This window comes from Cottoperca gobio, unplaced genomic scaffold, assembly GCF_900634415.1.
Source record: "Cottoperca gobio unplaced genomic scaffold, fCotGob3.1 fCotGob3_337arrow_ctg1, whole genome shotgun sequence".
In the NCBI taxonomy this organism is placed as follows: Eukaryota; Metazoa; Chordata; class Actinopteri; order Perciformes; family Bovichtidae; genus Cottoperca; species Cottoperca gobio.
The window spans coordinates 104,365-128,432 of NW_021166940.1; the positions used below are offsets into that span (position 1 = coordinate 104,365).

The 24,068-nt window shown below is 41.0% G+C and overlaps 1 protein-coding gene and 1 pseudogene across 1 annotated transcript; both read right to left on the minus strand.

Annotated features, from left to right (window-relative positions):
• Positions 1–4,579: 4,579 nt before the first annotated feature.
• Positions 4,580–19,924, minus strand: LOC115005647 (sorting nexin-20-like; annotated as a pseudogene).
• Positions 19,793–22,164, minus strand: mphosph6 (M-phase phosphoprotein 6). The gene is made up of 5 exons (XM_029427574.1): positions 21,942–22,164; positions 21,131–21,243; positions 20,650–20,740; positions 20,197–20,297; positions 19,793–20,103 (listed from the first exon to the last, which is right to left on the minus strand). The coding sequence occupies exons 1-5, from the start codon at positions 21,987–21,989 to the stop codon at positions 19,971–19,973; spliced, it is 486 nt and encodes a 161-aa protein (XP_029283434.1). The 5' UTR covers positions 21,990–22,164; the 3' UTR covers positions 19,793–19,970.
• Between the last annotated feature and the right edge of the window lie 1,904 nt (positions 22,165–24,068).

Consider the following 24,068-nt stretch of genomic DNA (forward strand, 5'->3'; position numbering starts at 1 on the left):
CTTCTTCTTCTTCTTGTGGGATTCATCAGAAGCATCGTTCTGTGACCGACGGCAAAAACAAACAACCGTCAGTGTTTAAATAAGTGTATTCATATTCAAACATCATTTTTCAGGAGGAGTTTTTTGTTTGAAAGACTTTAACCACAGAACTCAGGAAGTTACTGGAGCTGCGGCCAAGTCTATACACTTTATACATTTCGATTACATTAATTTAGATTACATTAATGTAGATTACATTATAGATACTTTAGAGTTTGTAGGAAGCAAAGATAAAACGGGTTCAGATCAACAAACATTTATATTCCTGACAAACTAGTCTGCGTGGTCCCTGAACGCATCATGAGGAGGCAAACAGACTAAAGAGGAAAGCAGAAAAGTGAGCTGACCTCCATCAGGATTAAAACCCTGAAGGAGATACGACCGTAATCGTCTTTCACATGGACAAAAACTTTCTCCTCGATGGAATCAAGTTCCTGAGAGGGAGAAGAAACAACAAACATTATACATTATATATTAGATGAGCTTCATATCTGTGCCCTTGGAAACATTACGTCTGTGGTGTCTGTCGCATATTCTTAGAATAGAAAAGAAAATAACTATACAATATAATAAACGATCAAGGCTGAGAAACTTTTGCAGGATCAATAAAGTCTATTTTCCTCCTTTGGTCTTTTTCCGAGGCAACGTGTCCTGACGGAGAATTTGCCAGATCATTGTTTTTGAAAGAGAGAATACAGTATTTATTTCAGGCCTAACGGTTTGCTGCCACATAAATATGTTTGTTTCGCCTGCGTTCTTCACCACACTTTGAGAAATTTCAATGAAGAGGAAAAAGTCCTAAGCTTTTGCATGCAGCACAACACGTACTCTCTAGCTAAACTCTGGCCAGGTCCAGATCCAATGTTACATCACTGATGATCCTCTCTCATCTTCTCCAGTGCTTCTTACGTTCAGCATCGCAGACCTCTCTGCATGAACTGGTGCAAACAAACCGAGCGCACACATTTATATATATATTACTATAAATATAAACTGTATAAGCAACGTCAAAAAATATTAAATATATAAAAGCATTATTAATTTTATAAATTATTCTTCCTTAAAGATTTTAGAGTTTAAAAAATGGACGTCTTAACATATTCCTTACCTTGTTATATTACTTAGTTTATTACGTTGTTATTTATTCATATAAAAGATACAACGTATATTGCATACGTTTACAATGATCAAGTTATATTTATCATGTTCAAAACAGTTTTACTGCAATTTTAAGATTATTAGTTTTACCAAATATTAATCTAATTTTCTTTCGAGTCCAAAAAAACTCCACTCAATGTATTCAATGCCTAAAAATATAATGCGGAAACATTGCAAAAATGACATTTGTTTTCAGAATAATGATAAATTGTTTGAGGTTATACATATGTCTTGAAGGTAGAGCACTTTGTGCTCAATGATATGCCTCGAATTAATTCAACCGTTTATTAACTTTACGAAAGATGTATAAACTTAGTTTTACCACGAGCATAGTGCTTTTAAAAACACACCGTAACTAATTATTGTGAGATCTGAGTGAAGTTTGGAAGATGGCTCCTACACGGGAGAGCTAAAGCTCTAGTCCTCACGCGATTTAGCGCGAGTCTCTGTCCGTTAGCTTACTTACCATCTCAGCGCAGGTAGGTTTTTGGAGAGTTTCACGGCAGTCGTTCGCCTTTAATTAAACCAGTTTACCATAAAATACAAACTAAACTAAGTAGGACATTGAAGAGTAATTCTGAGGCGCTAAGGCTAAATGCACGCGCAGACGGATCCGCATGCTACTGCTGTGAAATCATACAGAATCAGTCGAACATGGAGCCGATGTTGATCAGTCAGAGGCGGTAATCGAGCCCGATATTCACGGTGCTAATATATTATTGCAATGATTACAAGAATAAAGACGTAACGTAACGAGAAAAAGTCCTATTCCATGAAAAATATTCGTAATATTACAAGATTTCAAGAAAATAAGTCGTAATATTACGAGAATAAAGGTCTTAATTTAATAGAATAAAGTAACACTTTTCAAGGTAAAAACGACAATTACAATGATATATTTAATGATAATAAAGTTATAATAGTTCAAGAAAACGTGAATATTACAAGAATAAAGTCGTAGTTATTAATAAGAATAAAGTCATAATATTTCAATAAGAAACAAAATAATATTACACCAGACTATCCTGTGTAATAAAGGCTAATAAATATTATTAAAAAAACAAGAATACAGTTTTTATTTAATGACACACAAATCAAAATATAGAGTTGTATATTACGAGAATAAAATATACTCCATCTTCTAATCATTGATATTAAAGAAGAAAAGAAAATATCTTATATTTGTACAGATCTAAATCTAAAGAGTTCTGTCTTATGGCTCATACTATAAATATTAATAACAATAATACACAACAGACTTTCACAGTGTTTCACAAGACAATTAAGAGCAAACTAAATGACAAAAGAGTTATTTGGCAACTTGCTCACTTTTTTTTTCTTACGGACCAAAATCTAATTCTTCGAGTTCAAGCAAGGTCATCCACCGTGTAAATCAAGTTCCACTGGATGATGTTTATACTACTACTGGATAAACTGTTATCCTACTGACTACAAGGATCAATAAACGCCAGAAGTAACAACGTCTACTGAATAACAAACAAATTTCTTGTCTTGTACGTTGTATTCCAGCAGGAGGAGGCAGCTGGAGAAACTCCAGGAGTTCAGTATTGTGGTGTTGAAATAAGTGTCTGTCATGATGCAGCAACCATGATGCAACGAGCAGGATGCAGCAACCCAGGAGTGCCAGATCGACAGGATGCAGCGACATGATGCAGCGACATGATGCAACGGTCAGGAGCAGCGACATGTGCAGCGACGGATGCAGCCCCACCCGGAGCAGCGATTATGATTCAGCGACAGGGAATGCAGCACCAGGATGCCAGAGGACAGAGGCACCGACATGACGCAGCGGACATGACGCCCGAAAGGCACCAGCGACAGGACCGCAGCGACAGGGATGCAGCGACATGATGCAACGGCAGAATGCAGCACCAGATGCAGCGACATGATGCAGCGACATATGCGCCCGACATGGCACAATAGCACAAAATGGCGGCAGATGCAGCGACATGAGTCAGCGACAGGATGCAGCACCAGATCGCGACAGATGCAGCACCAGGATGCAGCGACAGGTGCGCACCAGGGATGATCAGCGACAGGACGCAGCGACATGACGCAGCGACCTGACGCAGGAAATGACGCAACGAAAGGACCAGCGACGGACGCAGCGACAGGATGCAGCGGAACAGGACACAGCGACAGGATTGCAGCGACATATGCAACGGACGGATAGCACCAGGATGGCAGCGACAGATTGCAGCGAATGATGCAGCGCATATGATCAGCGGCATGGATCAGGACATGATGCAGCGACAGGATGACAGCACCATGATTGGCAGCGACATGATGCAGTCGACAGGATGCAGCACCAGGATATGCCACTACCAGGATGCAGCACAGGATGCAGCGGACAGGGATGCAGCACGCAGACAGCGACAGACGCACCGACATGACGCAGAGCGACATGACGCACCGAAAGGGACGCACCGACAGACGAGCGGACAGATGCAGCACATGATGCAACGCAGGATGCAGCACCATGGAGCCAGCGACAGGATGCGCGACATGATGCAACGGCAGAGCAGCGACATGAAGCAGCTGACAGGATGGCAACAACCATGATGTCAGGACAGGATGCGCGACGGATGACAGACACCAGGATGCCGCGAACAGGATTGTACCGACATTGACCCAGCGACATGACACGACAGGATGCAGCGACATGAACGCAGCGACATGAGCACTGACAGATGCAGCGAAACATGACGCATGCGGACAGGATGCAGCGACATGACGCCTGACCAGGATTCGCGACATATGCCTCGACGGATGCAGCAACAGGAGCAGCGAATGATGCAGCGACAGGATGCAGCGGCAGTGACGCAGCAGCTCAGACGCAATGAAGGATTGCCGCGACATGAGAGCGACAATGACGCAGACGACAGGATGCAGCATATTTCCTCAGCAGCTTCACTTTATTCTCTGATTGCACATGTAATAATAAATAACGACTTTTACTTGTATAGCGCTTCTCTAAAAACCTCAAAAGACGCTGACAGAGTAAGACACGCAACTGAAACTACTAACAAAGGGTTCCAAGGTTTTAAACTGTGGGGTGCCAAAGTGACACCTTCTTTTATTTAATAATTCTAAGACCTGATTAAATACACGTAATTCATTCAAATGATTCAAACTTAAGATTTCAAGATTTATTAAACATATTTAACAACATATTGACATCAATAACCCGGACAAGCCAGCTGTGGAGGCCGCTCAGGTACGGAAGCCCTGAGCGGCATGTTTCATTTCCTCTGTTCATCCCGTGATGACATTTAATATTTTGTAGTTTCCTGGAGAAAAGTGGAGTAAACAGAAAATAGCACTTGTTATCAGGGAGGACATAATGTTGAATCCTGGCGGTTCAGGTGAACTCGTGGATGACGACCTCCTTCAGGAGCGGGAGGACACCCCCCCCCTCTCGGCGTCCCTGAGGACGCTCAGCTCTCTTGCAGCTGAGCGACGGGACGTCCCAGCTGGTAGCCCAGGTCCACCAGCAGGTCCAGCAGCGAGGCGCGTAGCCTTTCAGTCCGTAGCGCCGGGTAGCAGGCAGCGCTCTCTGCGCCGCGGCGAACGCCTCCTCTGGTTCCTCCAGGTCCCGGTAACAGACGGCGAGGGCGGAGAGGGTGGGCACGGTCATGGGTGGGCTTCTGCCACGGTAACAGCTTCTCCTCCACCTCTAACACCGTCTGCAGCTGCTCCACGGCGAGCGCGAACTGGCCCGCCCGCAGCAGACTGTGCGCCCACCGCTGCTCCTGCTCCGTGAAGATCTGGCGAAATGAGAGACCGTCGGACCGCACGCAGCGTTGCTGTAAAGTTGAGCGCCAGATAGTCCTGGAGTGCGAGGCGGCGCTCTGAGTGATTTTCAGGGCTGAGTTCCCGCTCAGGTGTTTCCGGGGCAGCACCACCTCTCCAGCTCCTCGCCCAAACTCCTCCAGCACGTGTGTGTGTGGAAGCGGGAAAAGTCGCTGTAACGGCGCTCACGGACACGCGGCGGGAATCGAGATGCCGGCGAGCGCATCACCACGAGCTCATACACCTGCGCACGTGTCAGAAATAAACGTTAAATATTCAGTTTGACAGGAAGCCTGAAGTCAAAAACATTAATCTGCAAAGAATAAGAAAACAAATTTGTAAATATAAAGACAATAAAATAAGTATTAATGTGTAAATATAAATATATATAATAAAATAATAAATATTAAATTCATTTATTTGGAAATATAAAAGGAAATAAATACAATAAAGAATACGTTTACGTGCTATGTATTAGTATTAATACCAGTACTAATACATTACTCAATACTGCAGGTGCTAGTGTATTAGATTAATACCAGTACTGATACATACTAATACTGCATGGGGCTGTGAAAGTATTAGTATAGTATAATATCCTAAACTGCAGGAGCTAGTGTCAAGTATTCAGTACCGTATAACACATACTAATACTGCAGGTGCTAGTGTATTGAATAGTACCAGTACTAATACATACTAAAACTACAGTGCTAGTGTATTAGTACCAGTACTAATACATACTAATATGCAGGTACTAGTGTAATAGTATTAGTACTAATACATACTAATACTGCAGGTACAAGTGTAATGGTATTAGTACTAATACATACTAATACTGCAGGTACTAGTATAATAGTACCAGTACTAATACATACTTAACTGCAAGTGCTAGTGATTAGTATTAATACCAGTACTAATACATACTAATACTGGGTTCTAGTGTATTAGTATTAGTACCAGTACTAATACATATAATACTGCAGGTCTACTGTATTAGTATTAGAACCAGTCCAAATACATACTAATACGGCAGGTGCTAGTATAATAGTATTAGTAATATACATACTAATACTGCAGGTCATAGTGTATTAGTAGTATCCAGTACTAACACTACTAATACTGCAGGTGCTAGTATATTAGTATTAGTACCAGTACTAACACATACTAATACTGAATGTGAGTGTCTTTAGCATTAGTACCAGTACTAATACATACTAATACTGCAGGTACTAGTGTAATAGTGATTAGTACTAATACATACTAATACTGCAGGTACAGTGTAATAGTATTAGAACTATACATACTAATACTGCAGGTTCTAGTGTATTAGCATTAGTATCAGTACTAATACATACTAATACTGCAGGTGCTAGTGTAATAGTATTTCATATTAGTACTAATACATTGTAATACTGCAGGTGCTAGTGTATTAGTATTAATACCAGTACTGATACATACTAATACTGCAAGTACTAGTGTATTAGTATTAGTACCAGTACTAATACATACTAGTACTGCAGGTGCTAGTGTATTAGTTATTAGTACCGACTAATACATACTAATACTGCAGGTGCTAGTGTATTAGTATTAGTACCATACTAATACATACTAATACTGCAGTTGCTAGTTATTAGTTTAGTACCAGTACTAATACATACTATACTGCAGGTACTAGTGTAATAGTATTTGTACTACACTAATACATACTAATACTACCGGTACGAGTTGTAATAGTATTAGTACTAATACATACTAATACTGCAGGTGCTAGTGTATAGTATTAGTACAGTACTAATCATAAATTACTGCAGGACTAGTGTAATAGTATTAGTACTAATACATACTAATACTGCAGGTTACAAGTGTAATAGTATTAGTACTAATACATATACTACTGCAGGTTTCTAGTGTATTAGCATTAGTACCAGTACTAATACATACTAAATACTGCAGGTGCTAGTGTAATAGTATTCGTACTAATACATACTAAATACTGCAGGTGATTGTATTAGCATTAGTACCAGTACTAAGACATACTAATACTGCAGGTGCTAGTGTAATAGTATCATACTAATAATACGAATACTGCAGGTTCTAGTGTATTAGCATTATACCAGTACAATACATTGTAATACTGCAGGTGCTAGTGTTATTAGTATTAGTACTATACATACTCATACTGCAGGTGCTAGTGTTAGCATTAGTGACCAGTACTAATACATACTAATACTTGCAGGGCTAGTGTAATAGTATTAGTACTAAGACATACTAATATAACAGGTGCTAGTGTATTAGCATTAGTACCAGTACTAATACATACTAAATAACGGTGTCTAGTGTATTAGCATTAGTACCAGTACTAATACATACTAATACTGCAGGTACTAGTGTAATAGATTAGTACTAATACATACTAATACTGCAGTGGTGCTAGGGTAATAGTATTAGTACTAATACATACTAATACTGCAGGTGCTAGTGTATTAGTATTAGTATCAGTACTGATACATACTAATACAGCAGGTTCTAGTGTATTAGCATTAGTACCAGTACTAATACATACTAATACTGCAGGTACTAGTGTAATAGTATAGTTATATACATACTAATACTGCGGTAATAGTGTATTAGTACCAGAACTAATAATACTAATACTGCAGGTTCGAGTGTAGTAGCATTAGTACCAGTACTAATACATACTAATAATGCAGGTACTAGTGTAATAGTATTCGTATTAGTACTAATACATTGTAAATACTGGCAGGTGCTAGTGTATTAATATTAGTACCAGTACTAATACATACTAATACTACAGGTACTAGTGTAATCGTATTAGTACTAATACATACTAATACTGCAGGTGCTAGTGTAATAGTATTAGTACAATACATACTAATACTCAGGTGCTAGTGTATTAGCATTAGTACCAGTACTAATACATACTAATACTGCAGTGCGAGTGTAATAGTATGAGTACTAATACATACTAATACTGCAGGTGCTAGTGTATTAGTGTTAATACCAGTACTGATAATACTAAATACTGCAGGTACTAGTGATTAGTATTGATACCAGTACTGATACATACTAATACCTGCAGTGCTAGTGTATTAGTATAGACCCAGTACTAACACATACTAATAATGCAGGTGCTCGTGTATTAGTATTAATACCAGTACTGATACATAACTAATATTGCAGTGCTAGTGTATTAGTATTAGTACCAGTACTAAACATACTAGATACTGCAGGTGCTAGTGTATTAGTATTAATACCAGTACTGATACATACTAATACTGCAGGTACTAGTGTATTAGTTTAGTACTAATAATACTAGTACTGTCAGGTGCTAGTGTATTAGTAGTCGTACCAGTACTAACTACATACTAATACTGCAGGTGCTTAGTGTAATAGTATAGTACTAGTACTAAATACTACTAATACTGCAGGAGCAGGGTGTCATAGTATTAATCCAGTATGATAATACTAATACTGCAAGTACTAGTGTATTAGTATTAGTACCAGTACTAATACATACTATACTGCAGGTGCTAGTGTATAAGTATTAGTACTAGTACTAATAATACTATACTGCAGGAGCTAGTGTCATAGTATTAGTACCAGTACTAATACATACTAAAACTGCAGGTGCTAGTGTATTAGTATTAGTACCAGTATGATACATACTAATACGCAGGTGCTAGTGTATTAGTATGTACTAGTACTAACACATACTAATACGCAGGTGGCTAGTGTATTAGTATTAGTACCAGTACTAATACAACTTATACTGCAGGTGCTATTGTATTTGTATTAATACCAGTACTAATACATACTAATACTGCAGGTGCTAGTGTACTAGTATTTAGTACTAATAACATTATACTATCGCATGTGCTAGTGTATTAGTATTAGTACTAAACATACTAATACTGCAGGTTCTAGGTATTAGTATTAATACCAGTACTGAACATACTAAACTGCAAGTACTAGGGATTAGTATTAGTACCAGTACTAATACATACTACTACTGCAGGTGCTAGTGTATGTATTAATAGCCAGTACTAATACATACTAATACTGTAGTGCTAGTGTATTAGTATTATACCAGTACTGATACATACTAATGACTGCAAGTACTGTGTATTAGAGTAGTACCAGTACTAATACATACTAGTACTGCAGTGCTAGTGTATTAGTTAGACCAGTACTAATACATACTAATACTGCAGGTGCTAGTGTAATATATATTAGTACCAGTACTAATACATACTAAAAGCGGATGCTAGTGTAATAGTGATTTGTACCAGTACATACATACTAATACTGAGGTGCTAGTGTAATATATTAGTACTAGTACTAATACATACTAATACTGCAGGAGCTAGTGTCATAGTATTAGTACTAACATATCAATACTGCAGGTACTAGTTTAATAGATTCGTACTAATACACACTAATACTGCAGGTGCTAGTGTGATTAGTGTTTAGTACCAGTACTAATACATACTAGTACTGCAGGTGCTGTTTAATAGTATTCGTACTAATACACATAAGACTGCAGGTACTGGTGTATAGTATTAATACCAGTAATAACACATACTAATACTGCAGGTACTAGTGTATAGTATAATACCAGTAATAATACATACTAGTAGTGCAGGTGCTAGTGTATCAGTATTAGTACCAGTACTAATGACATACTATACTGCAGGTACTCGTGTATTAGTATTCGTACTAGCATTGTATTTCTCACCACGTGTTTACTCAGAAAACCTCGTGAACTGTTCGAGTCGACGAGATTTCAAAGAGCAGCCGGACGGGACGTTCTGTCTTCTTCTCTGAACGAAACTTCTGCTGCAGCTGCTGAGTGGTGAGACAGGGAGCTACACACACACCACACACGCCACACACACACGCACACCACAGCACACACACACACACACCACGACACAGCACACACCACAGAACACACAGATAACACCTGCACGCCACCACAGTAGTTAGTTCACTGTCTGTCTCTGTAGTGAGTTCACTGTCTGTCTCTGTAGTTAGTTCACCGCTGTCCTGTAGTTAGTTCACTGTCTGTCTCCAGTTAGTTTATTGTCTGTCCTGTAGTTAGTTCACCGTCTGTCCCTGTAGTTAGTTCACTGTCTGTCTCTGTAGTTAGTTCACTGTCTCTGTAGTGAGTTCACTGTCTGTCTCTGTAGTTAGTTCACTGTCTGTCCCTGTAGTAGTTCACTGTCTGTCCCTGCAGTTAGTTCACTGTCTGTCCCTGTAGTTTCTCTGTCTCTGTAGTTAGTTCACTGTCTGTCTCTGTAGTTAGTTCACTGTCTGTCTCTGTAGTTAGTTCACTGTCTGTCCCTGTAGTTAGTTCACTGTCTGTCTCTGTAGTTAGTTCACTGTCTGTCCCTGTAGTTAGTTCACTGTCTGTCTCTGTAGTTAGTTTACTGTCTGTCTCTGTAGTGAGTTCACTGTCTGTCTCTGTAGTTAGTTCACTGTCTCTGTAGTTAGTTCACTGTCTGTCCCTGTAGTTAGTTCACTGTCTGTCCCTGTAGTTAGTTCACTGTCTGTCCTTGTAGTAGTTCATTGTCTCTGTAGTTAGTTCACTGTCTGTCTCTGTAGTGAGTTCACTGTCTGTCCTCGTAGTTAGTTCACCGTCTGTCCCTGTAGTTAGTTCATGTCTGTCTCCAGTTAGTTTATGTCTGTCCCTGTAGTTAGTTCACCGTCTGTCCCTGTAGTTAGTCACTGTCTGTCTCTGTAGTTAGTTCACTGTCTCTGTAGTGAGTTCACTGTCTGTCCCTGTAGTTAGTTCACTGTCTGTCTTGTAGTTAGTTTCACTGTCTCTGTAGTTAGTTCACTGTCTGTCTCTGTAGTTAGTTCACTGTCTGTCCTTGTAGTTAGTTCACTGTCTCTGTAGTTAGTTCACTGTCTCTGTAGTTAGTTCACTGTCTGTCTCTGTAGTTAGTTCACTGTCTCTGTAGTGATGTTCACTGTCTGTCCCTTGTAGGAGTTCACTGTCTCTGTAGTTAGTTCACTGTCTGTCTCGTAGTTAGTTCACGTCTCTGTAGTGAGTTCACTGTCTGTCCCTGTAGTGAGTTCACTGTCTGTCTCTGTGTTAGTTCACTGTCTGTCCCTGTAGTTAGTTCACTGTCTGTCCCTGTAGTTAGTTCACTGTCTCTGTAGTTAGTTCACTGTCTGTCCCTGCAGTTAGTTCACTGTCTGTCCCTGTAGTTAGTTCACTGTCTCTGTAGTTAGTTCACTGTCTGTCTCTGTAGTTAGTTCACTGTTGTCTCTGTAGTTAGTTCACTGTCTGTCCCTGTAGTTAGTTCACTGTCTGTCTCTGTAGTTACTTCACTGTCTGTCCCTGTAGTTAGTTCACTGTCTGTCTCTGTAGTTAGTTTACTGTCTGTCTCTGTAGTGAGTTCACTGTCTGTCTCTGTAGTTAGTTCACTGTCTCTGTAGTTAGTTCACTGTCTGTCCCTGTAGTTAGTTCACTGTCTGTCCTTGTAGTTAGTTCATTGTCTCTGTAGTTAGTTCATGTCTGTCTCTGTAGTGAGTTCACTGTAGTGAGTTTCACCGTCTGTCCCTGTAGTTAGTTCACTGTCTGTCTCCAGTTAGTTTACTGTCTGTCCCTGTAGTTAGTTCACCGTCTGTCCCTGTAGTTAGTTCACTGTCTGTCTCTGTAGTTAGTTCACTGTCTCTGTAGTGAGTTCACTATCTGTCCCTGTAGTTAGTTCACTGTCTGTCCTTGTAGTTAGTTCACTGTCTCTGTAGTTAGTTCACTGTCTGTCTCTGTAGTTAGTTCACTGTCTGTCCTTGTAGTTAGTTCACTGTCTCTGTAGTTAGTTCACTGTCTCTGTAGTTAGTTCACTGTCTGTCTCTGTAGTTAGTTCACTGTCTCTGTAGTGAGTTCACTGTCTGTCCCTGTAGTGAGTTCACTGTCTCTGTAGTTAGTTCACTGTCTGTCTCTGTAGTTAGTTCACTGTCTCTGTAGTGAGTTCACTGTCTGTCCCTGTAGTGAGTTCACTGTCTGTCTCTGTAGTTAGTTCACTGTCTGTCCCTGTAGTTAGTTCACTGTCTGTCCCTGTAGTTAGTTCACTGTCTCTGTAGTTAGTTCAGTGTCTGTCTCTGTAGTTAGTTCACTGTCTGTCCCTGTAGTTAGTTCATTTTCTGTCTCTGTAGTTAGTTCACTGTCTGTCCCTGTAGTTAGTTCATTGTCTGTCTCTGTAGTGAGTTCACTGTCTGTCTCTGTAGTTAGTTCACCGTCTGTCCCTGTAGTTAGTTTACTGTCTGTCCCTGTAGTGAGTTTACTGTCTGTCCCTGTAGTTACTTCACTGTCTGTCCCTGTAGTTAGTTCACTGTCTGTCCCTGTAGTTAGTTTACTGTCTGTCCCTGTAGTTAGTTCACCGTCTGTCCCTGTAGTTAGTTCACTGTCTGTCTCTGTAGTTAGTTTACTGTCTGTCCCTGTAGTTAGTTCACCGTCTGTCCCTGTAGTTAGTTCACTGTCTGTCTCTAGTTAGTTTACTGTCTGTCCCTGTAGTTAGTTCACCGTCTGTCCCTGTAGTTAGTTCACTGTCTGTCCCTGTAGTGAGTTCACTGTCCCTGTAGTTAGTTCACTGTCTGTCCCTGTAGTTAGTTCACTGTCTGTCCCTGTAGTTAGTTCACCGTCTGTCCCTGTAGTTAGTTCACTGTCTGTCTCTGTAGTTAGTTTACTGTCTGTCTCTGTAGTGAGTTCACTGTCTGTCTCTGTAGTTAGTTCACTGTCTCTGTAGTTAGTTCACTGTCTGTCCCTGTAGTTAGTTCACTGTCTGTCCCTGTAGTTAGTTCACTGTCTGTCCTTGTAGTTAGTTCACTGTCTCTGTAGTTAGTTCATTGTCTGTCTCTGTAGTGAGTTCACTGTCTGTCTCTGTAGTTAGTTCACTGTCTGTCTCCAGTTAGTTTACTGTCTGTCCCTGTAGTTAGTTCACCGTCTGTCCCTGTAGTTAGTTCACTGTCTGTTTCTGTAGTTAGTTCACTGTCTCTGTAGTGAGTTCACTGTCTGTCTCTGTAGTGAGTTCACTGTCTGTCTCTGTAGTTAGTTCACTGTCTGTCTCCAGTTAGTTTACTGTCTGTCCCTGTAGTTAGTTCACCGTCTGTCCCTGTAGTTAGTTCACTGTCTGTTTCTGTAGTTAGTTCACTGTCTCTGTAGTGAGTTCACTGTCTGTCTCTGTAGTTAGTTCACTGTCTGTCCCTGTAGTTAGTTCACTGTCTGTCCCTGTAGTTAGTTTACTGTCTGTCCCTGTAGTGAGTTTACTGTCTGTCCCTGTAGTTAGTTCACTGTCTGTCCCTGTAGTTAGTTCACTGTCTGTCCCTGTAGTTAGTTCACCGTCTGTCCCTGTAGTTAGTTCACTGTCTGTCTCTGTAGTTAGTTTACTGTCTGTCTCTGTAGTGAGTTCACTGTCTGTCTCTGTAGTTAGTTCACTGTCTCTGTAGTTAGTTCACTGTCTGTCCCTGTAGTTAGTTCACTGTCTGTCCCTGTAGTTAGTTCACTGTCTGTCCTTGTAGTTAGTTCACTGTCTCTGTAGTTAGTTCACTGTCTGTCTCTGTAGTGAGTTCACTGTCTGTCTCTGTAGTTAGTTCACCGTCTGTCCCTGTAGTTAGTTCACTGTCTGTCTCCAGTTAGTTTACTGTCTGTCCCTGTAGTTAGTTCACCGTCTGTCCCTGTAGTTAGTTCACTGTCTGTCTCTGTAGTTAGTTCACTGTCTCTGTAGTGAGTTCACTGTCTGTCTCTGTAGTTAGTTCACTGTCTGTCCCTGTAGTTCGTTCACTGTCTGTCCCTGCAGTTAGTTCACTGTCTGTCCCTGTAGTTAGTTCACTGTCTCTGTAGTTAGTTCACTGTCTGTCTCTGTAGTTAGTTCACTGTCTGTCTCTGTAGTTAGTTCACTGTCTGTCCCTGTAGTTAGTTCACTGTCTGTCTCTGTAGTTACTTCACTGTCTGTCCCTGTAGTTAGTTCACTGTCTGTCTCTGTAGTGAGTTCACTGTCTGTCTCTGTAGTTAGTTCACTGTCTCTGTAGTTAGTTCACTGTCTGTCCCTGTAGTTAGTTCACCGTCTGTCCCTGTAGTTAGTTCACTGTCTGTCTCTGTAGTTAGTTCACTGTCTGTCTCCAGTTAGTTTACTGTCTGTCCCTGTAGTTAGTTCACCGTCTGTCCCTGTAGTTAGTTCACTGTCTGTCTCTGTAGTTAGTTCACTGTCTCTGTAGTGAGTTCACTGTCTGTCTCTGTAGTTAGTTCACTGTCTGTCCCTGTAGTTCGTTCACTGTCTGTCCCTGCAGTTAGTTCACTGTCTGTCCCTGTAGTTAGTTCACTGTCTCTGTAGTTAGTTCACTGTCTGTCTCTGTAGTTAGTTCACTGTCTGTCTCTGTAGTTAGTTCACTGTCTGTACCTGTAGTTAGTTCACTGTCTGTGTCTGTAGTTACTTCACTGTCTGTCCCTGTAGTTAGTTCACTGTCTGTCTCTGTAGTGAGTTCACTGTCTGTCTCTGTAGTTAGTTCACTGTCTCTGTAGTTAGTTCACTGTCTGTCCCTGTAGTTAGTTCACTGTCTGTCCCTGTAGTTAGTTCACTGTCTGTCCTTGTAGTTAGTTCATTGTCTCTGTAGTTAGTTCACTGTCTGTCTCTGTAGTGAGTTCACTGTCTGTCTCTGTAGTTAGTTCACCGTCTGTCCCTGTAGTTAGTTTACTGTCTGTCCCTGTAGTTAGTTCACTGTCTGTCCCTGTAGTTAGTTCACTGTCTGTAGTTAGTTCACTGTCTGTGTCTGTAGTTAGTTCACTGTCTGTGTCTGTAGTTAGTTCACTGTCTGTGTCTGTAGTTAGTTCACTGTCTGTAGTTAGTTCACTGTCTGTGTCTGTAGTTAGTTCACTGTCTGTGTCTGTAGTTAGTTCACTGTCTCTGTAGTTAGTTCACTGTCTGTCCCTGCAGTTAGTTCACTGTCTGTCCCTGTAGTTAGTTCACTGTCTCTGTAGTTAGTTCACTGTCTGTCTCTGTAGTTAGTTCACTGTCTGTCTCTGTAGTTAGTTCACTGTCTGTCCCTGTAGTTAGTTCACTGTCTGTCTCTGTAGTTACTTCACTGTCTGTCCCTGTAGTTAGTTCACTGTCTGTCTCTGTAGTTAGTTTACTGTCTGTCTCTGTAGTGAGTTCACTGTCTGTCTCTGTAGTTAGTTCACTGTCTCTGTAGTTAGTTCACTGTCTGTCCCTGTAGTTAGTTCACTGTCTGTCCTTGTAGTTAGTTCATTGTCTCTGTAGTTAGTTCACTGTCTGTCTCTGTAGTGAGTTCACTGTCTGTCTCTGTAGTGAGTTCACCGTCTGTCCCTGTAGTTAGTTCACTGTCTGTCTCCAGTTAGTTTACTGTCTGTCCCTGTAGTTAGTTCACCGTCTGTCCCTGTAGTTAGTTCACTGTCTGTCTCTGTAGTTAGTTCACTGTCTCTGTAGTGAGTTCACTATCTGTCCCTGTAGTTAGTTCACTGTCTGTCCTTGTAGTTAGTTCACTGTCTCTGTAGTTAGTTCACTGTCTGTCTCTGTAGTTAGTTCACTGTCTGTCCTTGTAGTTAGTTCACTGTCTCTGTAGTTAGTTCACTGTCTCTGTAGTTAGTTCACTGTCTGTCTCTGTAGTTAGTTCACTGTCTCTGTAGTGAGTTCACTGTCTGTCCCTGTAGTGAGTTCACTGTCTCTGTAGTTAGTTCACTGTCTGTCTCTGTAGTTAGTTCACTGTCTCTGTAGTGAGTTCACTGTCTGTCCCTGTAGTGAGTTCACTGTCTGTCTCTGTAGTTAGTTCACTGTCTGTCCCTGTAGTTAGTTCACTGTCTGTCCCTGTAGTTAGTTCACTGTCTCTGTAGTTAGTTCAGTGTCTGTCTCTGTAGTTAGTTCACTGTCTGTCCCTGTAGTTAGTTCATTTTCTGTCTCTGTAGTTAGTTCACTGTCTGTCCCTGTAGTTAGTTCATTGTCTGTCTCTGTAGTGAGTTCACTGTCTGTCTCTGTAGTTAGTTCACCGTCTGTCCCTGTAGTTAGTTTACTGTCTGTCCCTGTAGTGAGTTTACTGTCTGTCCCTGTAGTTACTTCACTGTCTGTCCCTGTAGTTAGTTCACTGTCTGTCCCTGTAGTTAGTTTACTGTCTGTCCCTGTAGTTAGTTCACCGTCTGTCCCTGTAGTTAGTTCACTGTCTGTCTCTGTAGTTAGTTTACTGTCTGTCCCTGTAGTTAGTTCACCGTCTGTCCCTGTAGTTAGTTCACTGTCTGTCTCTAGTTAGTTTACTGTCTGTCCCTGTAGTTAGTTCACCGTCTGTCCCTGTAGTTAGTTCACTGTCTGTCCCTGTAGTGAGTTCACTGTCCCTGTAGTTAGTTCACTGTCTGTCCCTGTAGTTAGTTCACTGTCTGTCCCTGTAGTTAGTTCACCGTCTGTCCCTGTAGTTAGTTCACTGTCTGTCTCTGTAGTTAGTTTACTGTCTGTCTCTGTAGTGAGTTCACTGTCTGTCTCTGTAGTTAGTTCACTGTCTCTGTAGTTAGTTCACTGTCTGTCCCTGTAGTTAGTTCACTGTCTGTCCCTGTAGTTAGTTCACTGTCTGTCCTTGTAGTTAGTTCACTGTCTCTGTAGTTAGTTCATTGTCTGTCTCTGTAGTGAGTTCACTGTCTGTCTCTGTAGTTAGTTCACTGTCTGTCTCCAGTTAGTTTACTGTCTGTCCCTGTAGTTAGTTCACCGTCTGTCCCTGTAGTTAGTTCACTGTCTGTTTCTGTAGTTAGTTCACTGTCTCTGTAGTGAGTTCACTGTCTGTCTCTGTAGTGAGTTCACTGTCTGTCTCTGTAGTTAGTTCACTGTCTGTCTCCAGTTAGTTTACTGTCTGTCCCTGTAGTTAGTTCACCGTCTGTCCCTGTAGTTAGTTCACTGTCTGTTTCTGTAGTTAGTTCACTGTCTCTGTAGTGAGTTCACTGTCTGTCTCTGTAGTTAGTTCACTGTCTGTCCCTGTAGTTAGTTCACTGTCTGTCCCTGTAGTTAGTTTACTGTCTGTCCCTGTAGTGAGTTTACTGTCTGTCCCTGTAGTTAGTTCACTGTCTGTCCCTGTAGTTAGTTCACTGTCTGTCTCTGTAGTGAGTTCACTGTCTGTCTCTGTAGTTAGTTCACCGTCTGTCCCTGTAGTTAGTTCACTGTCTGTCTCCAGTTAGTTTACTGTCTGTCCCTGTAGTTAGTTCACCGTCTGTCCCTGTAGTTAGTTCACTGTCTGTCTCTGTAGTTAGTTCACTGTCTCTGTAGTGAGTTCACTGTCTGTCTCTGTAGTTAGTTCACTGTCTGTCCCTGTAGTTCGTTCACTGTCTGTCCCTGCAGTTAGTTCACTGTCTGTCCCTGTAGTTAGTTCACTGTCTCTGTAGTTAGTTCACTGTCTGTCTCTGTAGTTAGTTCACTGTCTGTCTCTGTAGTTAGTTCACTGTCTGTCCCTGTAGTTAGTTCACTGTCTGTCTCTGTAGTTACTTCACTGTCTGTCCCTGTAGTTAGTTCACTGTCTGTCTCTGTAGTGAGTTCACTGTCTGTCTCTGTAGTTAGTTCACTGTCTCTGTAGTTAGTTCACTGTCTGTCCCTGTAGTTAGTTCACCGTCTGTCCCTGTAGTTAGTTCACTGTCTGTCTCTGTAGTTAGTTCACTGTCTGTCTCCAGTTAGTTTACTGTCTGTCCCTGTAGTTAGTTCACCGTCTGTCCCTGTAGTTAGTTCACTGTCTGTCTCTGTAGTTAGTTCACTGTCTCTGTAGTGAGTTCACTGTCTGTCTCTGTAGTTAGTTCACTGTCTGTCCCTGTAGTTCGTTCACTGTCTGTCCCTGCAGTTAGTTCACTGTCTGTCCCTGTAGTTAGTTCACTGTCTCTGTAGTTAGTTCACTGTCTGTCTCTGTAGTTAGTTCACTGTCTGTCTCTGTAGTTAGTTCACTGTCTGTACCTGTAGTTAGTTCACTGTCTGTGTCTGTAGTTACTTCACTGTCTGTCCCTGTAGTTAGTTCACTGTCTGTCTCTGTAGTGAGTTCACTGTCTGTCTCTGTAGTTAGTTCACTGTCTCTGTAGTTAGTTCACTGTCTGTCCCTGTAGTTAGTTCACTGTCTGTCCCTGTAGTTAGTTCACTGTCTGTCCTTGTAGTTAGTTCATTGTCTCTGTAGTTAGTTCACTGTCTGTCTCTGTAGTGAGTTCACTGTCTGTCTCTGTAGTTAGTTCACCGTCTGTCCCTGTAGTTAGTTTACTGTCTGTCCCTGTAGTTAGTTCACTGTCTGTCCCTGTAGTTAGTTCACTGTCTGTAGTTAGTTCACTGTCTGTGTCTGTAGTTAGTTCACTGTCTGTGTCTGTAGTTAGTTCACTGTCTGTGTCTGTAGTTAGTTCACTGTCTGTAGTTAGTTCACTGTCTGTGTCTGTAGTTAGTTCACTGTCTGTGTCTGTAGTTAGTTCACTGTCTGTAGTTAGTTCACTGTCTGTGTCTGTAGTGAGTTCACTGTCTGTGTCTGTAGTTAGTTCACTGTCTGTGTCTGTAGTGAGTTCACTGTCTGTGTCTGTAGTTAGTTCACTGTCTGTGTCTGTAGTTAGTTCACTGTCTGTGTTTGTAGTGAGTTCACTGTCTGTGTCTGTAGTTAGTTCACTGTCTGTGTCTGTAGTGAGTTCACTGTTTGTGTCTGTAGTTAGTTCACTGTCTGTCTCTGTAGTTAGTTCACTGTCTGTGTCTGTAGTTAGTTCACTGTCTGTGTCTGTAGTGAGTTCACTGTCTGTCTCTGTAGTGAGTTCACTGTCTGTGTCTGTAGTTAGTTCACTGTCTGTGTCTGTAGTGAGTTCAGTCTGTGTCTGTAGTTAGTTCACTGTCTGTGTCTGTAGTGAGTTCACTGTCTGTGTCTGTAGTTAGTTCACTGTCTGTGTCTGTAGTGAGTTCACTGTCTGTGTCTGTAGTTAGTTCACTGTCTGTGTCTGTAGTTAGTTCACTGTCTGTGTCTGTAGTTAGTTCACTGTCTGTAGTTAGTTCACTGTCTGTGTCTGTAGTTAGTTCACTGTCTGTGTCTGTAGTTAGTTCACTGTCTGTAGTTAGTTCACTGTCTGTGTCTGTAGTGAGTTCACTGTCTGTGTCTGTAGTTAGTTCACTGTCTGTGTCTGTAGTGAGTTCACTGTCTGTCTGTAGTTAGTTCACTGTCTGTGTCTGTAGTTAGTTCACTGTCTGTGTTTGTAGTGAGTTCACTGTCTGTGTCTGTAGTTAGTTCACTGTCTGTGTCTGTAGTGAGTTCACTGTTTGTGTCTGTAGTTAGTTCACTGTCTGTCTCTGTAGTTAGTTCACTGTCTGTGTCTGTAGTTAGTTCACTGTCTGTGTCTGTAGTGAGTTCACTGTCTGTGTCTGTAGTTAGTTCACTGTCTGTGTCTGTAGTGAGTTCACTGTCTGTGTCTGTAGTTAGTTCACTGTCTGTGTCTGTAGTGAGTTCACTGTCTGTGTCTGTAGTTAGTTCACTGTCTGTGTCTGTAGTTAGTTCACTGTCTGTGTCTGTAGTTAGTTCACTGTCTGTCTGTAGTTAGTTCACTGTCTGTGTCTGTAGTTAGTTCATTGTCTGTGTCTGTAGTTAGTTCACTGTCTGGATAAGAGCGTCCGATAAATTACATGTAATGTATTACTTAATATCACATTTGACCTTATTTCTGTATATTTAGATATTGGTCTTTTTAAATAAAAATGTTTTTCTTGTGTAAATAGAAACAAATCATTTGTCTAGACAGACAGACAGAATAATATAAACACAGGAAGCATGAATAGCTGAACTCTGCATTTAATGAATCATGCAGACTGTAAAACATCACATGTTCATCACGCTTCTTTAAAAACCAGATGTACAACATCCAAACATGCTGCTCGCTGAGTTCCTCTGGAGGTTCTGCGAACATTATTCTGAGTCATAAAAATAAAAATAAAGTCCGTCCCACGCCGGGTTCAGTCCTGAGGTTTCAGAAAAACTCTCTTTGTGTCGCTTTCCACCACGTTGCTGTTGACGTCTGCCGACACCGCCGCTCTCTCACGCTTCTTTGCAAACTTCTTCTTCATGCTTTCCACTAAACTCTCGTATCTGTGGAGAAGAAGACATTAACCAGCAGAACATGTGAACATTAATGAAGCTGCTTTCTTTAAACTAAATACTTATGTATTAATTATTGTTTACCTGAGAGCCATCTCTTCATCGGTGACGTCCGTCTGCATCCGGCTCACCTCCTCTTCTTCCTCTTCTTCTTCTTCTTTGGGATTCATCAGAAGCATCAGCTTCTGTGACCGACGGCAAACAACACAACCGTCAGTGTTTAAATAAAGTGTATTCATATTCAACACTTCATCTTCAGGAGAAGTTTTTGTGTTTGAAAGACTTTAACCACAGAACTCAGGAAGTTACTGGAGCTGCGGCCAAAGTCTATACATTTATACATTTTAGATTACATTAATTTAGATTACATTAATTTAGATTACATTATAGATTAATTTAGATGTTTGTAGGAGCAAAACTAAAAACTGGTTCAAGATAAACAAACATTTATATTCCTGACAAACTATTCTGCCGTGTCCCTGAACGCATCATGAGGAGCAACAGACTAAAGAGTGAAAGCAGAAAAGTGAAGCTGACCTCCACTTCAGGATTAAAACCCTTGAAGGAGATACGACCGTACTTCAGATCTTCACAGGGAACAAAACTCTTCTCCTCGATGATCAAGTTCCTGAGAGGGAGAAACAACAACATTATACATTAATATAATTATGATTGAGACTTCATATCTGTGCCGTGGAAACATTCGTCTGTGTGTCTGTCGCTATTCTTAGAAAAAGAAAATATACTATGATCAATATAATAAAAGATAAGGCTGAGAATACTTTCTGCAGTTATCCAAATAAAGTCTATTTCTCCTTTTGTCTTTCCGAGGCAACGTGTCCTGACGGAGATCTTGCAGATCATTGTTTTGAAAAGAGAAATAAAGTATTTATTTTCAGCCTAACTGTGTGCTGCACATAAATATGTTTGTTTTCGCCTGCGTTCTTCACACACTTTGAGAATTTCAATGAAGAGGAAAAAGTCCTGAAGCTTTTTGCATGCAGCAGCAAACACGTACTCTTTAGCTTTAAACTCTGGCAGGTCCAGATACCAATGTTCATCACTGATGATCCTCTTCTCATCTTCCTCCAGCTGCTTCTTCGTCTCAGCATCCAGACCTCTCTGCATGAACTGTGCAAACAAACCAGAGCGCACACATTTATATATATATTATATATAATATAACTGGTATAAGCAAACGTCAAAAATATATAAAATATAAAAGCATTTATTAAATTTATTATAAATTATTCTTCCTTAAAGATTTTAGAGTTTAAAAATGTGACAGTCTTAACATATTCATTACATTTGTTATTATTACGTTACGTATTATTACGTTTGTTATTTATGCATATAAAATATACAACGTATATGCAATAAGTTTACAATGAATTCAAAGTTATATTTATCATGTTCAAAACATTTTTACTCAATTTTAATATTATTAGTTTTACCAAATATATAATCTAATCTTTCTTTCGAGTCCAAAAACTCAACTCAATGTATTCAATGCTAAAAAATAAATGCGATAAATTGCAAAAATGACATTTGTTTTCAGAGATAATTGATAAATTGTTTGAGGTTATAAATTGTCTTGAATGTAAGAGCACTTTGGTAGCTCAATGATATGCCGAATTAATAACCGTTTTAAACTTTACAGAAAGATGTATAACACTTAAGTTTACCACGAGATAGTGCTTTAAAAACAAACCGTAAACTAATTATTGTGAGATTTCTGAGTGAAGTTTGGAATGGCTTCCTACCGGGAGAGCTAAAGCTAGCTGCCTCACGCGAGTTAGCGCGAGTCTCTGTCCGTTAGCTTCACTTACCTTCATGCGCAGGAGGTTTTTGGAGAGTTTCACGGAGTCGTTCGCCATTTTATTAAACAGTTTACCAGAAAATAACAAACTAAACTACAGTAGGACAGTTTGAAGAGTAATTCTGAGGCTAAATGCTAAATGCACGCGCAGAGCGGATCCACGCAGCTGCTGTGAAAATCAGACAGAAGCAGTCGAACATGGAGCAGATTTGATCAGTCAGGAGGCCGGCTAATCGAGCCCCGATATTCACGGTGCTAATATTATATTCAATGATTACAAGAATAAAGACGTAACTTAACGAGAAAAAGTCATATTCCATGAAAAATATTCGTAATATTACAAGATATTTCAAGAAAATAAGTCGTAATATTACGAGAATAAAGTCTTAATTTAATAAGAATAAAGTAATAACTTTTCAAGGTAAAAACAGACATATTACAATGATATATTTAATGATAATAAAGTTATAATAGTTCAAGAAAACAAGTTGAATTATTACAAGAATAAAGTCGTAGTTTAATAAGAATAAAGTCATAATATTTCAATAAAGAAACAAATAATATTACAACAGACATATCCTGGTAAAATAAAGGCTAATAAATATTATTAAAAAAACAAGAATACAGTTTTTATTTAATGACAACAAAGTCAAAATATAGAAGTTGTAATATTACGAGAATAAAATATACTCCATCGTCTAATCATTGATATTAAAGAAAAGAAAAATATCTTATATTTGTACAGATCTAAATCTAAAAGAGTTCTGTCTTTATGGCTCATACATATTATATTAATAACAATAATACAAACAGACGTTTCAAAGTGTTTCACAAGACAATTAAGAGCAAATAAATGAACAAAAGTATTTATTTGGCAACTTGCTCACTTTTTTTCTTACGGACCAAAATCTAATTCTTCGAGTTCATAGCAGGTCATCCAGTGTAATCAATGTTCCACTGGATGATGTTTCTAATCATACTGGAGTAAACGTTATCTACTGCTACAAGGATCAATAAACTGCCAGAAGTTAACAACGTCTCTGAATAACAGAACAAATATTCTTGTCTTGTCTGTTTGTATTCAGCAGAGAGGCAGCTGGAGAAACTCCAGGAGTTTCAGTCTCTGTGGTGTTGAAATAAAGTGTCTGTCATGATGCAGCAACATGATGCAACGGCAGGATGCAGCACCAGGATGCAGCGACAGGATGCAGCGACATGATGCAGCGACATGATGCAACGGCAGGATGCAGCGACATGATGCAGCGACAGGATGCAGCACCAGGATGCAGCGATATGATGCAGCGACAGGATGCAGCACCAGGATGCAGCGACAGGATGCACCGACATGACGCAGCGACATGACGCACCGAAAGGACGCAGCGACAGGACGCAGCGACAGGATGCAGCGACATGATGCAACGGCAGGATGCAGCACCAGGATGCAGCGACAGGATGCAGCGACATGATGCAGCGACATGATGCAGCGGCAGGATGCAGCGACATGATGCAGCGACAGGATGCAGCACCAGGATGCAGCGACAGGATGCAGCACCAGGATGCAGCGACAGGATGCAGCACCAGGATGCAGCGACAGGACGCAGCGACAGGACGCAGCGACATGACGCAGCGACATGACGCACCGAAAGGACGCAGCGACAGGACGCAGCGACAGGATGCAGCGACAGGACACAGCGACAGGATGCAGCGACATGATGCAACGGCAGGATGCAGCACCAGGATGCAGCGACAGGATGCAGCGACATGATGCAGCGACATGATGCAGCGGCAGGATGCAGCGACATGATGCAGCGACAGGATGCAGCACCAGGATGCAGCGACATGATGCAGCGACAGGATGCAGCACCAGGATGCAGCGACAGGATGCAGCACCAGGATGCAGCGACAGGATGCAGCACCAGGATGCAGCGACAGGACGCACCGACATGACGCAGCGACATGACGCACCGAAAGGACGCAGCGACAGGACGCAGCGACAGGATGCAGCGACATGATGCAACGGCAGGATGCAGCACCAGGATGCAGCGACAGGATGCAGCGACATGATGCAACGGCAGGATGCAGCGACATGATGCAGCGACAGGATGCAACACCAGGATGCAGCGACAGGATGCAGCGA